This window comes from Anastrepha ludens, chromosome 3 (assembly GCF_028408465.1).
Source record: "Anastrepha ludens isolate Willacy chromosome 3, idAnaLude1.1, whole genome shotgun sequence".
In the NCBI taxonomy this organism is placed as follows: Eukaryota; Metazoa; Arthropoda; class Insecta; order Diptera; family Tephritidae; genus Anastrepha; species Anastrepha ludens.
In genome coordinates, this window is record NC_071499.1 from 109,645,878 (window position 1) to 109,661,041 (window position 15,164).

General features: G+C 37.8%; 1 protein-coding gene across 1 annotated transcript; it reads left to right on the plus strand.

Moving 5' to 3' along the window:
• Positions 1–1,573: 1,573 nt before the first annotated feature.
• Positions 1,574–6,580, plus strand: LOC128858766 (uncharacterized). Its single transcript, XM_054095262.1, has 4 exons — positions 1,574–1,767; positions 1,823–2,132; positions 4,547–5,655; positions 5,721–6,580. The coding sequence occupies exons 1-4, from the start codon at positions 1,651–1,653 to the stop codon at positions 6,489–6,491; spliced, it is 2,307 nt and encodes a 768-aa protein (XP_053951237.1). The 5' UTR covers positions 1,574–1,650; the 3' UTR covers positions 6,492–6,580.
• Positions 6,581–15,164: the final 8,584 nt, after the last annotated feature.

Below are 15,164 nucleotides of genomic sequence, written 5' to 3' on the forward strand. Positions count from 1 at the left end.
AAAACGAAGTGGTGGGGTTTATTGGCCAAAAATCCTGTGGTTTCACATCCGAGGTCCCGCCTCTTTTGGGGATGAAAACCACTCTCCATGGTTCCTTTGTGAGAATTGTATTTAGAAGGTCTCAAGCACTTATTTGGTACACAGTTGCGCCTTGGTGGAATTTCTTTTTCCAAGTTTAACCCAAAGTGAGTCCACACAAGGTGAATTTTTTTTTGTTATTTGGTAATTTGAACGTTAAAATACCCTGCTTCTTTGTTTTTGCCTTGTTTCTTTGAAATTTGGCATTCGAACTACCAAATGACATGTAAACGTTGTTGTTGCCCTGCCGAAGTCACCTTGTATGAATTCGCCGTGGCTTGAACTAATGTGCATAAAAGGGTCGTCAGAAAGGGTCGGTTCCATCTGTTGCCGCAACACACAATGAAACTATTGCCGCATATAAACAAACAAGCAACAGATGTTCTTGTCGTGAAAGTAAATACAGTAGGTTCTGTTTTTATGTGGTTTTGAAATAGTGCGGTTTTTTTTTTAATTACAAAATGCATGTCGACCTATCGGGAATTGTACATATAAACAAGATTCTATACCAGCTAAGCAAAAACTCATCACAGATTACATCAGAAATGCTAACCCTACAAGTATGAAACCGCCTGCATAACTATCTAGATCAGACGTGTACATTTCCTCAAGTGACGAAAGTGATTTTACGCCAAATCCTAAACGAACGCGCAACATGTGGGTATTGTCTGATTCTACTTCTGACTTAAATTTATTTTTTGATTCTGACGTTTCTTAAATAAATATATAATTTTCAAAAACACAATATTTTGTTTATGCGATTTTATTTAATTATTTCAGATTCATGCGGTCTATGGAACGTATCTATAGTTATAATATGGGACTAGTGCCCTTTTTTATGCGATTTTATTACATTATTTCAAATTTATGCGGTTTTAGCACTTTTGAAACGTATCTATAGTTTTACTATAGAACTAGTAGCTGTTTTTATGCTGTTTCTTGCGGAACGTATCTACCGCATAAAAACAGAACCTACTGTATTATATTTCGTTGTGTATAAATAGGTTTTTGTTGGTTGTGAAATTTATTATAAAATAAATGCTTATTGAAGCAAAAAAAGCATTCACTAGATATTATGGAAATCGACCATAAATTGGGACGCACATTATTTTTTCGAGACAACTTGGGTAAACCTAGCTTTTTCTCTAATCTTTCAAGCTTTTATTGAAAAGGTAGGAAGCATTTGAATTGGTTCAATTAATTTAAGTTCCAATTATTTTCTGCATTTCGATTCACATAATAAAAAACACCACCGATCAAAATTTGCGCGATACAAAATTGTTCTTATTCACACAGTGGTAATTTTTCGCGTACTTTCCGCAAGGTAGAAGTAAAAAGTTGCCAATATTTGTGCTTGCCGGCATGGCGTACGGCACGCAAGTGGCGCCTTCGACTCAAATACACAAAATCGATTTAGCTATCACTCAAATTCGTTGCCGCAACGGATATATTGTGTCGGGCCTATAATTCACAGTATAAACAAACTTCTGTCATTGTGAACACAGACACACACAGACGAGATTGTTACTAAATATTCGAAAATACAATTTTCACACAAATTAAAAAAGAAAAATGATTTGTAGATTGTGCTTAGGTAAATCAGAAGAGTTTTTAGAAATCTTTGCGGATGATGGTAAAATAGTCGAGGGAGAAGTCGTAGAGGTCATAGAGAATCATTTCAAAATTCTGGTAAGTACTTCGATTCCAATCTATTATATTTACTTACCTTTTATTAAAAATTAAGGTTCAATTCAACGATAATGTTTCTAATAAAATTTGCGTTGGTTGCTGGCAGTATCTTAATGAATTCCATCAATTCTGGTTAAGCATTAAAAAGAAGCAACAAACACTGCAAAAGGACTTGGCTCCTGCACGAATAAAAAACGATAATGCAACTGCATCTGAGCAAATAAATTCAACATTTGAATATCAAAATTCTACATTGTGTGAACCTGAGCTGATTATAAATGATATAAAAAAGGAAACAGATGTATCTGCCGAAGTGGAAATGGATGTTGCGATGAATGATGACTCGTTACTGCTTCCTTTTGATGGTAAGTGGCAACAGCCATATGTCCTTTGATACATAGAGTGCCAGACCTTTGAAATATGAATGACATGAAATGAATGATACTTAGATGAGGCCTGCAGATCAAGCATATTTGAACAAACGCTTCAAACATGTTCATGGATTTTATAATTCTTTTCATAATCAGATATTTGTAATGCATTCATTCATGACATTCATTCCTATGTATTGAAAATATCCATAAAAGTTTACATTATAGTCAATGCCATTCGTATATACACTACGGTGAACTGAACTGATCTTTGAGAATAGCAGCACGGAAGACACTATATCAATTGAAGAAGCAATTGGCAAGATAAAACTAGAAAATCTTTCAGACTCTCTGAGTTACTAAATACTTAAAAAAATTGTATTAGTTCAGTACTTACAATGCAATTGTGTCAGTACGTTAACCCTGAAAACAACTGTTTCTAATTACCGATGGAACATTCATAGAAGAATATTCTGAGAAATCCGAATTAAAAAAACGGATTAGCAAACATTTTTTGAATTCGATTAACATGTAATCCATGTAGTAAGACACTTATTTGTCATACATTTTTACACAAATTATGAGTTAGCACAATCTTAGTTGGAAAGCAGGATCTTTGTGACTGGTATAGTCTGAGTAAATTTAAAAATAACAAGTCAGTGAAATGATTGCAAAGAGCATACAAATGGAATTGTGGTCACAAAGTTGTTACATCCAAACAAAAACAAGAAATACAAACAATAGTTTTCAGCATGAGTTGAGTGGCAAGCCATTAGCTAAGTAAACTTAAGGAGGAGAGACCACCGACAGTCGGTTCTACGTTACCGGAACGACTCGGATATATTTCCAGCCACGGACTGTCATTCCAGCAGCATTCCCCGTACATGTATGGGGAATCTATATGCTGCTACAACAACAACAACAACAACAACCGTAAGAGGACCAGAAATCATTAAAAAATAATGCGTTCCGCAAATATTTTCCTAGATAAATGGGTCTCCCATTATATAATACCTTGGAATTAATTTACTTTTTAAATTTTATTCTTATTAATACCTGGGTTGTGATTTAAGTTTAATGTTTATTGTACCGAAAAGGAATTTTTGAGGAAACTACTGATTTCTTTATCGTAAATAATCAGCCATATTTTCGAAATTTGGCAAAACCAATTATAGTCTTATAATCACCAAAGGTGTAAATTTTAGTCCAATAATTTTTCAATCTCATATTTTCAAAAGTTAGTAAAATGTCATATACATGGGACTGACTTGGAGCTGGCGAAAACATGGGTTCCATTTATAGGGGAGGGGGCTAAACATTTTTGACATGCGGTATGAAAATGACAGTTTGAGCCCTGCCAATCATGTTCGTTTGACGTTAAGCAGTTTTTGTGCAGACACCAACGTTAGTAGTCGCATTGTGTATACACGCACCAAACATCGTGTTGAAAATCGTGCGAAAAAGTTATTTTGATTTTTTTCAAAGTACCAAAATTTTGTGAAATTAACAGTGAAAAGGCGAGTGTAATGCATCAAAATATTGTATTTGCCGTATATTTTGTGATTCTATATGGATTTATGTGATTATGTGGTGTCTATAAAAAACTTGCTTGTCATACACAAAATAGCATCGTGACCCGGTTGTGACTCAGCGGGTGGCCCAGTTATGACGCACCTTTTTTTTGCACTACGATCATATAGAACTGCCGAATTCCTACATTTTTGTTGTTGTTTAAAAAAAAGAGGAAAGGAAATTTACATATTGAGACCAGTTTGTCCGAGAATATTCTGGAAGATCTCGATCGGGAAGGTTCGGGAATGTTCCATTTGGTAAAAACACTGATTAAGCAACAATATTTATGTTATTAGGAATAAAAATTCAATAATGTCATTATTAATTATACCTAACTCTTGATTTCAATGGATCTAATTGTTAAAACACGATTATTAACGATCGAGAAGAACTTTTTGAGAAATGGAACTTTCTGGAATCTTCGCGCTCGGACCTCGCGCTCAGGTATAAATTGAGGCGCCGGGGAGAACTCAGTTCAGTTGAGAATTGTCCGCGGTTGAGTAAATATCCGATTCGTGCCGTATACCGAAGTGTTTCGAAAAGCGCTGGAACATTGTATCTGTCCATTTTTTGGTAAGTGTTTTTATGTGTGTGAGTTCGATTCCCCGCGTTCTAAAAAATTCTTTTATCGTGAACAAGATCTCGATTCCCCGCGTTCTAGAAACTTCTAAGGTCGTGAGCAAGATCTCGATCCCTCGCGTCCTGAAAAGTTTTTCATTCCAGACTGTTTTGTTTTTGATTGCGTTGCTCCTTGCCCGGCGTTTCTTTATGATACAGTTGTCGAAACGCATTTTAATTGCAATTTAATTCGTGTTTTGCTTTTTTTTGCGTTTTAGCCATGTCTCCTCCAAAGAAATCTCCCGCGGCTAAGAAAACCGATAATAATGTGGTACTGCAAGCCATCAAATCTTGCATTATCGATGAAAATGCAATCCGTAAAAGTGCGAGAGAGCATGGTATAAACGACAGGACCTTATCGCGATACGTACAGAAAACGAAAGATAATTTTGAAGATATTTCGAAAGTGAAAGATGAGGATTTGTTGGAATTCATTCGTGTTGTTGGTACAAGAACTCCATCAAACATGGTTTTCTCTCCAGCTCAAGAAAAAGAACTCGTTGGATACATCCTGAAGTGTGTCACTCACTACTATGGTTTGAGCATCAATGAATTGAAAGAGCTGGCGTACCAGTTTGCAAGGAAGCTGTCTCTTAGGTACCCACCTGAATGGGATAACGATTGTAAAGCGCATCGTAAGTGGTACATACTCTTCATGCAACGGCATAGCGAACTGACGCTCAGAACACCGGAGCAAACATCCATGAACCGAGTCAAAGCTTTCTGCAAACCTAATGTAGACAAGTTTTTCGCAAATTTGTCTCGGTTAATCGATGTACACAACTTTGACAATTGTTCCATCTATAATATGGATGAAAGTGGGTTTTCCACTGTGCCAACAAAAATTGGAAAAGTCATCGCTATGAAAGGTGTGCGGCGTGTGGGAAAACTAGAATCTGCCGAGCGAGGAACCATGGTGACAATGGCTCTCACTGTTGGTGCGAATGGCGATTCAGTCCCGCCGTTCTTTTTATTTCCAAGCAAGAACATGCAATCAACTTTTTTGGACAATGTTTCTCCTGGTACTGCTGGATTTGCGAATGATTCTGGCTGGATGTGCCAGCCAGAGTTTGTCCGATACATTCGTCATTTCATCATGTTCCTGAAACCATCAAAGGATCATCCGGTGCTGCTGTTGATGGACAACCACGTTTCGCACATGTCGGTGGAAGCTCTCGACATTGCAGCTGCAAACGGTGTCCATATCTTGTCTTTCCCGCCTCACTGCAGCCACCGTCTACAGCCACTGGATGTGTCCGTATTTGGCCCAGTGAAGACTTACTATAAGTCACAATGTTCCGCTTGGCAAAAGAACAATGCAAATAAGGTAAGAAAACAAAATATGATTTGTGTTATGATTGTTGTTCTAGTTTTAGTGTTTTTTTTCAACAGGTTTTGGAAATTCGACACATTGCTGGGCTTGTGTGCGCTACATTGGATTTGGCTTTAACGCCAAAAATAATTAAGGCGGGCTTTGCTGCAACGGGCATTGCTCCATTCAATCCCGACATCTTCACAGACGCCGATTTTGTTCAAGCTGTTGCACAAAATGAGGAACAAGTTGCTTTTGATGCTGGAATCACCGAAGATGACCAGCGACGCATCGTTTTGGACAATACTATGGATATAGGACGCGGAGAAGAGGTGCTAACATCCGAACACTCTACCTCGCGATCCCGATCTCTAATGTCATTGGTGACCAGCAGTTCATCGATTTTGGATGAGATTGGTCCTCTTCAGGCTGCTGCTCCAAAAAAGCCTTCGAATCGTGGACGAAAGCCAATGCAAAGTGCTGAACTGACCTCTCCTGAAAATCAAGCTGTTTTGAAGGAAAAGGCAGCAGCAAAAGCAGCCAAAGGGGCGAAGAAGCCAACACCGCAAAAGCCAACACCGAAGAAGGCAACAACGAAGCGAGCAACACCGGACAACACCAAGCGAGCAACACCATCACGAGCGGCCAAGCGCGTCAAACCAACATCACCACCATCTGATGAAGAAACAGATTTTTGCATCATTTGCTTAAAGCTGTTGCCGCTGAAATTGACCGCTGCCAACTCGATCAATTGCAACGTATGCAAGCGTCCAGTTCATTTGAAGTGCGCCAACATGCAGGCAAGTTATTTCACTTGCAAACACTGCGAAAGTGACGTGGACGACGACTAGGAATATTTAGATGACGATGATGAATAAAAATCGTTGTCATTTATGGCCATTGAAGGACATTTTCTTTTGTATTTTTCATTATTTTTGCCATTGAAAGCCTTCAAAATAAATAAATCATTAAATCACAACAATTGGTGTGACATTCCTTTCATATTTTCTCATTTCCAGTAAATTTCTTGAGGTGCGTCACAACTGGGCCACTTTTTTTTTGTCCTAAAAAAAGTTATCCTGAAAAAATTTGTTCCAAAATTTTTTGAGTAACTCAAATTAACATACTTTCTTTGGAGAAAAGTTGCGTTTGGTTAATAGTTAAATGTTAAACTTCTTCATTTTTCAATTTGCGGAACTGAGGAAAAAATTTTAATTTTTTTCAAAACCCGCGTCACAACTGGGCCCCCTCCCCTATGTATTATATAATATTATATTTTAAAGTTTTATCATGCATTCAAATGTGCAGTGCTTAAAAAAAAGCGCTAGAAAGGCGTCGACTTGTTATCTCCTCTAGGCTGGCTATGACGTGCAAAATACGCCTGGTAAATAAGCATGCAGCAAGCAAAACAAATTCCAAATTCTAAGAAATATTAATTTTCGAAATTTCGGCTGGGCATTGCAGAAGAAATTATACAAAATATTAATATTCCTGAATACCCAACACGCGGAAGGATTTCTTTAGATAACAAACCATTGCGTTTGCAGGCAAAAGAGTGGCGACGCACATACCGGTATTTTGATAATCTAGGCGGCCAAAAGTCAATTTTGTAAAATGCATTAATTGATTTTAATAATGAATAAAATAGAAAGATAACAGATTAATTGTGGAATTTCAAAAGTTTCATGGAACAGTTTTTTTTAAAAGCGTTTTCAATACTTGTTATTTTTTGGTTTGTTTAAGGTTCTCAAGGCACTTCAGGGGTTCGAATTGTGACTCGAAAATACCTATTCGACCGCATGCAAGCTCAGAATTTACCAAATTTGGACGAAAAATTAAACTTTTTACAACAGGAGCTTTTGTCAAGTGAAAAATACTCTGACGAACAGATATCAACTCTTAAGCACAATTTTTCACATTTTAAATCACAAATCAAGAAAAAGTGGCTACAAGTACATAAAAAGGAAGATGTTTTCCTATCAAAGTACAAGTCTTGGTTGGAAGGAGGTTTTGAATTAACTGTTGCAGCAATACCGAAAGGATGTGGCCGTCCTCAGAAACATTTCAGTGACTCAGGTGAAAGATCTAAAAGACGCAAAACTGCAGAACTCAGATCTACAGTAAAGGACAAAAACTTGATTATGCATGATTATGAATCTGATTCATCAGATAATGAAAATTTCTAATTTTGACGTAAGATTATTGATTGAATTAAATTTTTTTTCTGGTTCAAATAATGTATTTTATTTGACACCTTCTGTGAAACTTGGCATTTGATAATAAATAATTAAAACATTAATAATGATGTCTATTTTATATAATTTAACCTATAAATACCAAAAAAAAAATTAATTTTCTATTTATTCTATTACAAAATGGTTGTATCTTTAAAGATACCACGGTCATTTAAGGGTTAATAATATAATAGTTCAATAAAAAAGTCCATTGTCTAAATGATGATGAATACAAGTATTTAAGACTATAAAAAACGTTAAAATAGTTGGCCGCCTAGATTATCAAAATACCGGTATGTGCGACGTTTCCCAAGAAAAATTCCTCCTACACAAAGTAAACAAAAGCCTCAACAAAGATGTCAGTTATGCGCGACACAGAAGAAATGCAGTAAAACTGTATGGGAATGTAAGAAAGGTCTTGTTGCACCGCACATTTCTAATTGTTTGATATCACACCGTACAAAATTATTAATAATATTCTTGAAAATATTAATTTTATTTATATTCATTTAACTCTGCTAAAAGCTTTAATAGAAATTATTCCAAGCAAGAGCTCGTTTTAAATTGGTTTACACGATATACTCACCGCAATAGGTCAATATTCTATATTTACGGCCAGAATTCAAATTTATAAACTAACGATAAAAAAATAACATATCACATACAGGGCTAGATGACACTTTTGAGAATCTTAATTGACCCTCACCAAATACATTGGATACACCGCGACCGCATAATCGGTACTTGACTGTCAACCAGTGCGCTTTGTTTTGTTTGTTTGTTAACAGTAATAGTAGGCCCGCCAGTGTCGGACATATCACCGGTCGTCTTCGTCTAGCTAATCTAGAAGTAGACCCAGAAAACATGCTGTTTCGACGGGATGAGTCCAGAGGGAGAGGGGTGTTAGATGAGTCGGTTTTAGGGGACATGTGAAAAGGTGGTTAGTGTCGTGCGGGGTGCCTTCACATGCCGGACATATGTTTGGTATGTCGGGGTCGATTCTGGATAAGTAGGAGTTTAACCTGCTATAATGTCCAGAACGTAATTGTGCCAGTGTTACACGTGTCTCACGAGGAAGCTGGAGCTCTTCATCTGCTATACGGCATTTACAGGACGGGAGCTTAAGAAGGTGGTGACGGTCTCCCGGTGAATGTCGTTTATTGACTGCCTAAACACTGTCAGGTCCAGTAGATTTCGGTCAGTTTTGTCCTGAATTTCATCAGCGTAGTTTAAGAGATGTCTCCTGACGTGCCTGGGAGGCGGCTCAGGCTCAAGCAGGTGTCTGCAGGGGTGAAACCTGCGGTAACATCCCAGCAGGAACTGCTTGCTGAGCAGTTTTTATGCTCCATAGCTGGAAGCATTTATGTCTCGTTGTGAAGGTGTTGAACCGGGGACATCAGGCGGCAGCCGGCCGTGCACAGTGGTCAAGTAGCCGACGTTCTGGCCAAAAATCCCAAAATCGAAAGTTACCGTTTGAGGTAAAGCTTCATATATTCGTCAACAGATGGCACTGGAGCATTAAAATCCAAAGGGACAGATGTTTACATTGAACAGATGGTCCGTGGTGAACGCTCAAAAGTGCCATTTGTCGGGAGTCGCGCGAGACAGTACGCGTGCACGTTTTCGAGCGCCACACAAAAATAGTTGCAGATTCACCATTTTTCAACGAAAAATGGAGAACTAAAATGGATGTTGTTCGGAAAGGTATGTACATTACGAAAATACTTTACTGTAACCATATTGTTGTATTTTTAGAGGCAATATTAATGACGCAATACAAGCCTTTTCCCCCTTTTTTTCAATTGCACTTCTTCTCGTAGATAGTTATTTTTATTGCCACGAATTGCCGCGGACATATTTACGTTTCCTAGTGCAGAAAAGTATACAGATTTCGAATCCGTTTAGATCTTGCTCCCGCGCTATCCCCGCTCGTCAAAAATACGCTTTCTTTGCAGCAGGTCGCTGCCGAGCTTGAAGCGCGTGTTGGGGCATCTGAGCCGCGGGTGATAAAAATCATGTTTTGATAATATTAAAAAATCATGTAATAATAATAATAAAATAATTAATGTAATAAGTATTTTTAAATGGTAATTAAATTATTATTTTAAAGTAATTTTTTTTTTTAATAGGATTCAAGAGAAAAATTTTTTCGTGGACAAGGAGGAAAATATTCGATGCCATCCATGATGTTTTTCTGTCAGAAAAATTTGATAATTTAATACGAATTATCTGTAATAAACTAATGGACGACGCAACACCTTCATATGTTATCGAAGAAAAATCAAAAATGGCTTTGATAAAAGTTATTTCTGTGTTGAAAAAGAAATGGAAAAATGCTCGCAGTACGAAAAATCGTTTCCTGGAGAATAATAAAAGCTGGTTGGACGATTCAACGAGCGTAACGGTAAATAGTTTACATAAATTTACATTAATATAAATATATTTATATTAATTTATATACATTAATGAAGTTTTCATTAAACCAGGTCAATTTTATGGATCAAGAAGACAGTGCTGATGACAGTTTGAAGTCAACGACACCAAGGAACAGTGGTGGGAAAAAGTTTGTCCCCGAAAGCAATTGCCCATCTCAGTTATGAAAGGCATGATTTCGCAGATGCTGAGGCAGACAGCATCCTTGATGTGAACAATGACGAGGAGATATGAATAAATGTATATTATGTTCTTCCTATTAAAATTCATTTCATAAATAAATGTATAATACGTCACTTTCAGTTTAAGTGTATTATTTTTCACGACTTATTTTCCCCCCTTTTAATGTGGCATATTCTTTTGAAAATCGTACGTCTTCTGTCGAAATCAAAGACCCCAAAAACCTTGGTAATGTGAATTTCAGTAAAATCTGAACAATTTTCGCGAAAACTGTCCGCCATTCTGAATTTTTAAATTCTGATTTCATATTCACAATCAGCGACCCCGAAAACCTTGGTAATGTGAATTTCAGTAAAATCTGAACACTTTTCGCGAAAACTGTCCGCCATTCTGAATTTTTAAATTCTGATTTCATATTCACACTCAGCGACCCCGAAAACCTTGGTAATGTGAATTTCAGTAAAATCTGAACACTTTTCGCGAAAACTGTCCGCCATTCTGAATTTTGAAATTCTGATTTCATATTCACAATCAGCGACCCCGAAAACCTTGGTAATGTGAATTTTAGTAAAATCTGAACACTTTTCGCGAAAAATGTCCGCCATTTTGGGTCCGCCATTTTGAATTTTGAAATTCTGATTTCATTTTCAGAATCAGCGACACAAAAAACCCTATATGTAAAAATTTCATCAAAATCGTACTATTTCTCTCTGACTTATTGTTTTCTGACCAAAACGTCTGGCTACTTGACCACTGTGCGCTGTCCGAACGGCAGTATTTTGGCATGTCTGTAGCTTTATCCACTGCGTGTCACTAGTTCCAGGTGACCAGACAGGCGTTGCATAGTTCAGAACCGTCGACCAATTGCCTTAAATGTCGATAGCAGCAGTTCTTTGTCTTTGTCCCAAGTACTGCCGGCAATCGATTTGAGGACCTTTTTGCGGTTTTGGACTTTAGTGGCAGTTGCGGTTGTGTGCGCTCAGAAGGAGAGCAAACTGTCAAAGGTTACACCCAAAATTTTGGGGTTGTTTACCGTCGGAATTGGTGTGTCGTCGACTTTTACCTTAAGGGACAGCTTGACCTCCTTTGTCCAGGTGGTAAAGAGGGTCGCCGTGGATTTAATGGGGGAAAGTTGGAGATTCCTCGCAGTGAAAAAGCGAGAAAGGTCGGTGAGGTAGTTGTTCACTTTGGAACACAGGCCATCGATGTCATTGCCCGACGCCATTATCGTGCAGTCATCAGCGTATGAGACCAGGGAGACTCCCGGTGGTGGTTGGGGGAGCTTCGAGATGTAGAATTTGAACAGCAAGGGAGAAAGGACACCACCCTGCGGTACACCTTGCTTTATCTTCCTCTGCTTTGATGTTTGATCTCGAAAAATCACTGACGAGTGACGACCGCTCAGGTAGTTTGCGGACCACCACTTCAGCCCTGGCGGAAGTGTCGACTGATAAATATCATCTAGTAGCGTGGAATGGCTGGCTGTGTCGAAAGCCTTCTTCAGGTCCAACGCTACTAGGACAGTCCTCTCGCAGGGGCGGTTTTGGTTAAGCCCGCGGTTTATCTGGGCGTTTATGGCGGTGAGTGCAGTGGTGGTGCTATGCACTCGTCGGCAGCCGTGCTGATGTGGGGCTGGGGCCAGGTGTTTCGTGAAGAGTGGGAGTAGGAGGGCTTCAAGTGTTTTCACTACTGGGGAAAGGAGAGTTATCGGACGATAAGATTCCCCTTGGTTGGCGGGTTTCCTAGGCTTCAATAGTGGGACCACTCTCCCTGCTTTCCACTTGTCAGGGATGATGAGAGTGGCCAAGGACAGATTGAAGACCCTTGTATACCAAGTTTCCCTGAAATATTTATGCATAAAATTTTTACTCAAGCTATCGGGCATCAAGCACGGACAGTTGGGGAACATTTTTTTGGTATTTATATGTCTATCTATCTCGATTTTTTTATGCTGTTACATACAATCCTTATGTGAGCCAAATCATAGTATAAATAAAATTTAAGTATTGTTTTATTTTAGACTTTAGAATAAGGCAGACTTTTGCTGCGGCTATTGCTATGCTATTTGCCATAGCTGCTGCCATTTTCTTGCTCAAGGCGAATCCGTAAAAGGTGATTACAGTAACATAGTACAAACATTTAAATGCATGGTTTTTGCAATTTGGTGGCTTGTTGATCAAGATTTCAATCATAATGTAAACAACAGCAAAAAACCTGATCACTATCTCATTGAAACCATTATATAGCAAGAAAAAATGTAAAGCAAAAAGGGAAACATACGTAAAACAGCATAGATATTTATTGACTGCCTGGCGAGTAAAATATGTATGTATCGATTTATCATATTTAAATAAGAAAATAAGCAAATAATTAAATTGCATTTTGAGGAATTGAAATTTGTAATACACATATAGTTCATAAGTATATCCACATCTTAAGTCCTCTGAAATCTCATCTTCAAATAGCGACAAATTCTTGATGGCATCATCGTGCATCTTTTAGTGGCTAACAACTAATTCGGTTGCGATTGTCGGTCAATATGAGTTTCAAAGGTGAAAAAGCTCGTTCGCAAATATAAAAATATGTTTGTATTTGTATTTAAATGCATAAGTAAAAGGATAATGTGTAGAAACGAATCAATTCTATTTATTTCACAAAGTACAATTTTTCTTCAATGGAAGGTTTTTAGGTCGTGTATGTTAGGTGGTAAACCTCATAGTTTTTAAATCAAACTCCAGAACGCGCGGTTGCGATTGTCGTTTCGTAAAACGAAATTTCGCATGGTGTCAATCGCCACCGCAGCGTTACATGTAGATAGCAAAATACATGCTAGGGGTCTATAGCCCCCTCTGCATTACATTTCGTTTGTCCTGTAACTGCCCATTTTTGTTTCTTTCCTTACGAAAAGCAGGAGACGAATTGAAGACAAAGAAAAATAACTTCCGAACAGTGAAGACAAGTACGCGGCAACCGTACTGTCGTTTAAAATTTATATTTGCTGTATTTGAAATGCGTGAAGTTGAAAGCGAAGAAACCCACGCCCCCCAAAAAACCATTTAGCTTCTTTCGTGATCAGTGACGTTATAAATTTGTGCATAAATAATTTTGGAAGCATTTTGGTAATTAAACAAATATAAATGAAATATGTCACCACCAAAACACCAATGATTCAGAGGATATCGTTTAAGGGTAAGTGTTGTTATACCCGCGTGCACTTATGCATAGGGGTATTACAATTTTCTTCACATAACGGTTGTTTGTAACAGCATAAATGAATCCAGATAGTTTTAAACAAATGTATGCAACACATGGGCTGAAAAGTCCCGGGCCTAACAAAGAAAACACTTTTTTTTCAAAATTAGTTTTATTCATAAACGTAATTTCCAGCAAGAACAACGCAATCATTCCAGCGCCGTTCTAATATTTCAATACCACGATTTATCTTTTGCTTCAAAATAGGCCTCAGTTTCAGCGATAACCTCTTCATTTGAGCGAAATTTCTAATCGGCGAGCAAACAGCCAATAGTCGCTCGAAGCCAAATCTGGCGAATACGGTGGATGTGGGAGCAATTCTAAGTTTAATTCATGTTGTTTCACCATTTTTTCGAATGACCGCCTCATTCGGACGTCCACTGAGTTGTGATTCTTCGGTATCTTTACGACCACCTTTGAGGTCAGCTAATCATCATTTTATTGTTGTTTCAGATGGAGTGGAACCCCATAACACTTTTCAAGCCATTACTTCGCTTGAACGGGTTTTTTCGGTCAAGAAGCAGAGAGCATGAAATTCTTTTTAATCCATTGTTTTGAAAATAACAAAAGTAGCGTCACTCTTAGCACAATAACTCACGAACTAATGAATAGAATATCATGAAATTTTAACAGCTGCCGTTTTAATGTTCGCACTAACTGGAAAAGAGGTCAATGCCACAAAACCAGTGCCATCATGTGTTATACGGAAGGGTTAGAAAATATGAAAGGCGCCGTTTCAACCATGTAAGTCTCTGCGTCCCCCTGTCTGTCCGTGCGCACGATAACATGGTACACATATTGCGCTTTGAAAATTCGGAAAATCGGTCTATAACCACTCTCACCTCCCATATAACGGTAATAACGGTAACAGCCTGATATCTCTGTTATAAATAAATCAATATTAATGATAAACCACCTTTGCTTAAATTTGGGCTTGTTTGATTCCAAAAAGTAACAGTCCAAATGAAATTTTACTAAACTGTGCGCGGGTATGCTATATAAAGTTCTGTCCGGACCGAATTTAGCACTTCCTTGTTTTTTTTTTTAATTTCATCAAGTTTTACTAAAATTATAATATTTTCATTTCAGAGCCCTCTGACAACAAAAAAGAAATTTTATCTTTTATGACCCAAAAGTTCGACGACATGAAAAGTGAGTATAGTGAATCAAAAAAGTATTTAGTATACAGATTTTTCATACATAACGATTTTTCAGAAACATTCCAAGAAGAAAATTCAATTCTGCGGGGTGATATCATCAAATTTACAACTAGGCAAAAGTGCAAATAATTAAATTTTTGTTATTATAGCCCAGATAAAAGTTGTAGTAGACTCGCTCGCTGACCAGAAAGTCATGATTTGCCAAATTCTGCGTGAGCAGGCAGAAGAGCTACCACTGCGCCTTAACTTCCCCATTAATTCCGAG

Bases quoted from the DNA above. Each gene is read 5' to 3' on its own strand.
- LOC128858766 (XM_054095262.1), top strand. From the start codon at position 1,651: ATGATTTGTAGATTGTGCTTAGGTAAATCAGAAGAGTTTTTAGAAATC. The intron at 1,768-1,822 runs GTAAGTACTTCG...TTAAAAATTAAG, and splicing joins AGAATCATTTCAAAATTCTG to GTTCAATTCAACGATAATGT. The intron at 5,656-5,720 runs GTAAGAAAACAA...TTTTTTCAACAG, and splicing joins AAAAGAACAATGCAAATAAG to GTTTTGGAAATTCGACACAT.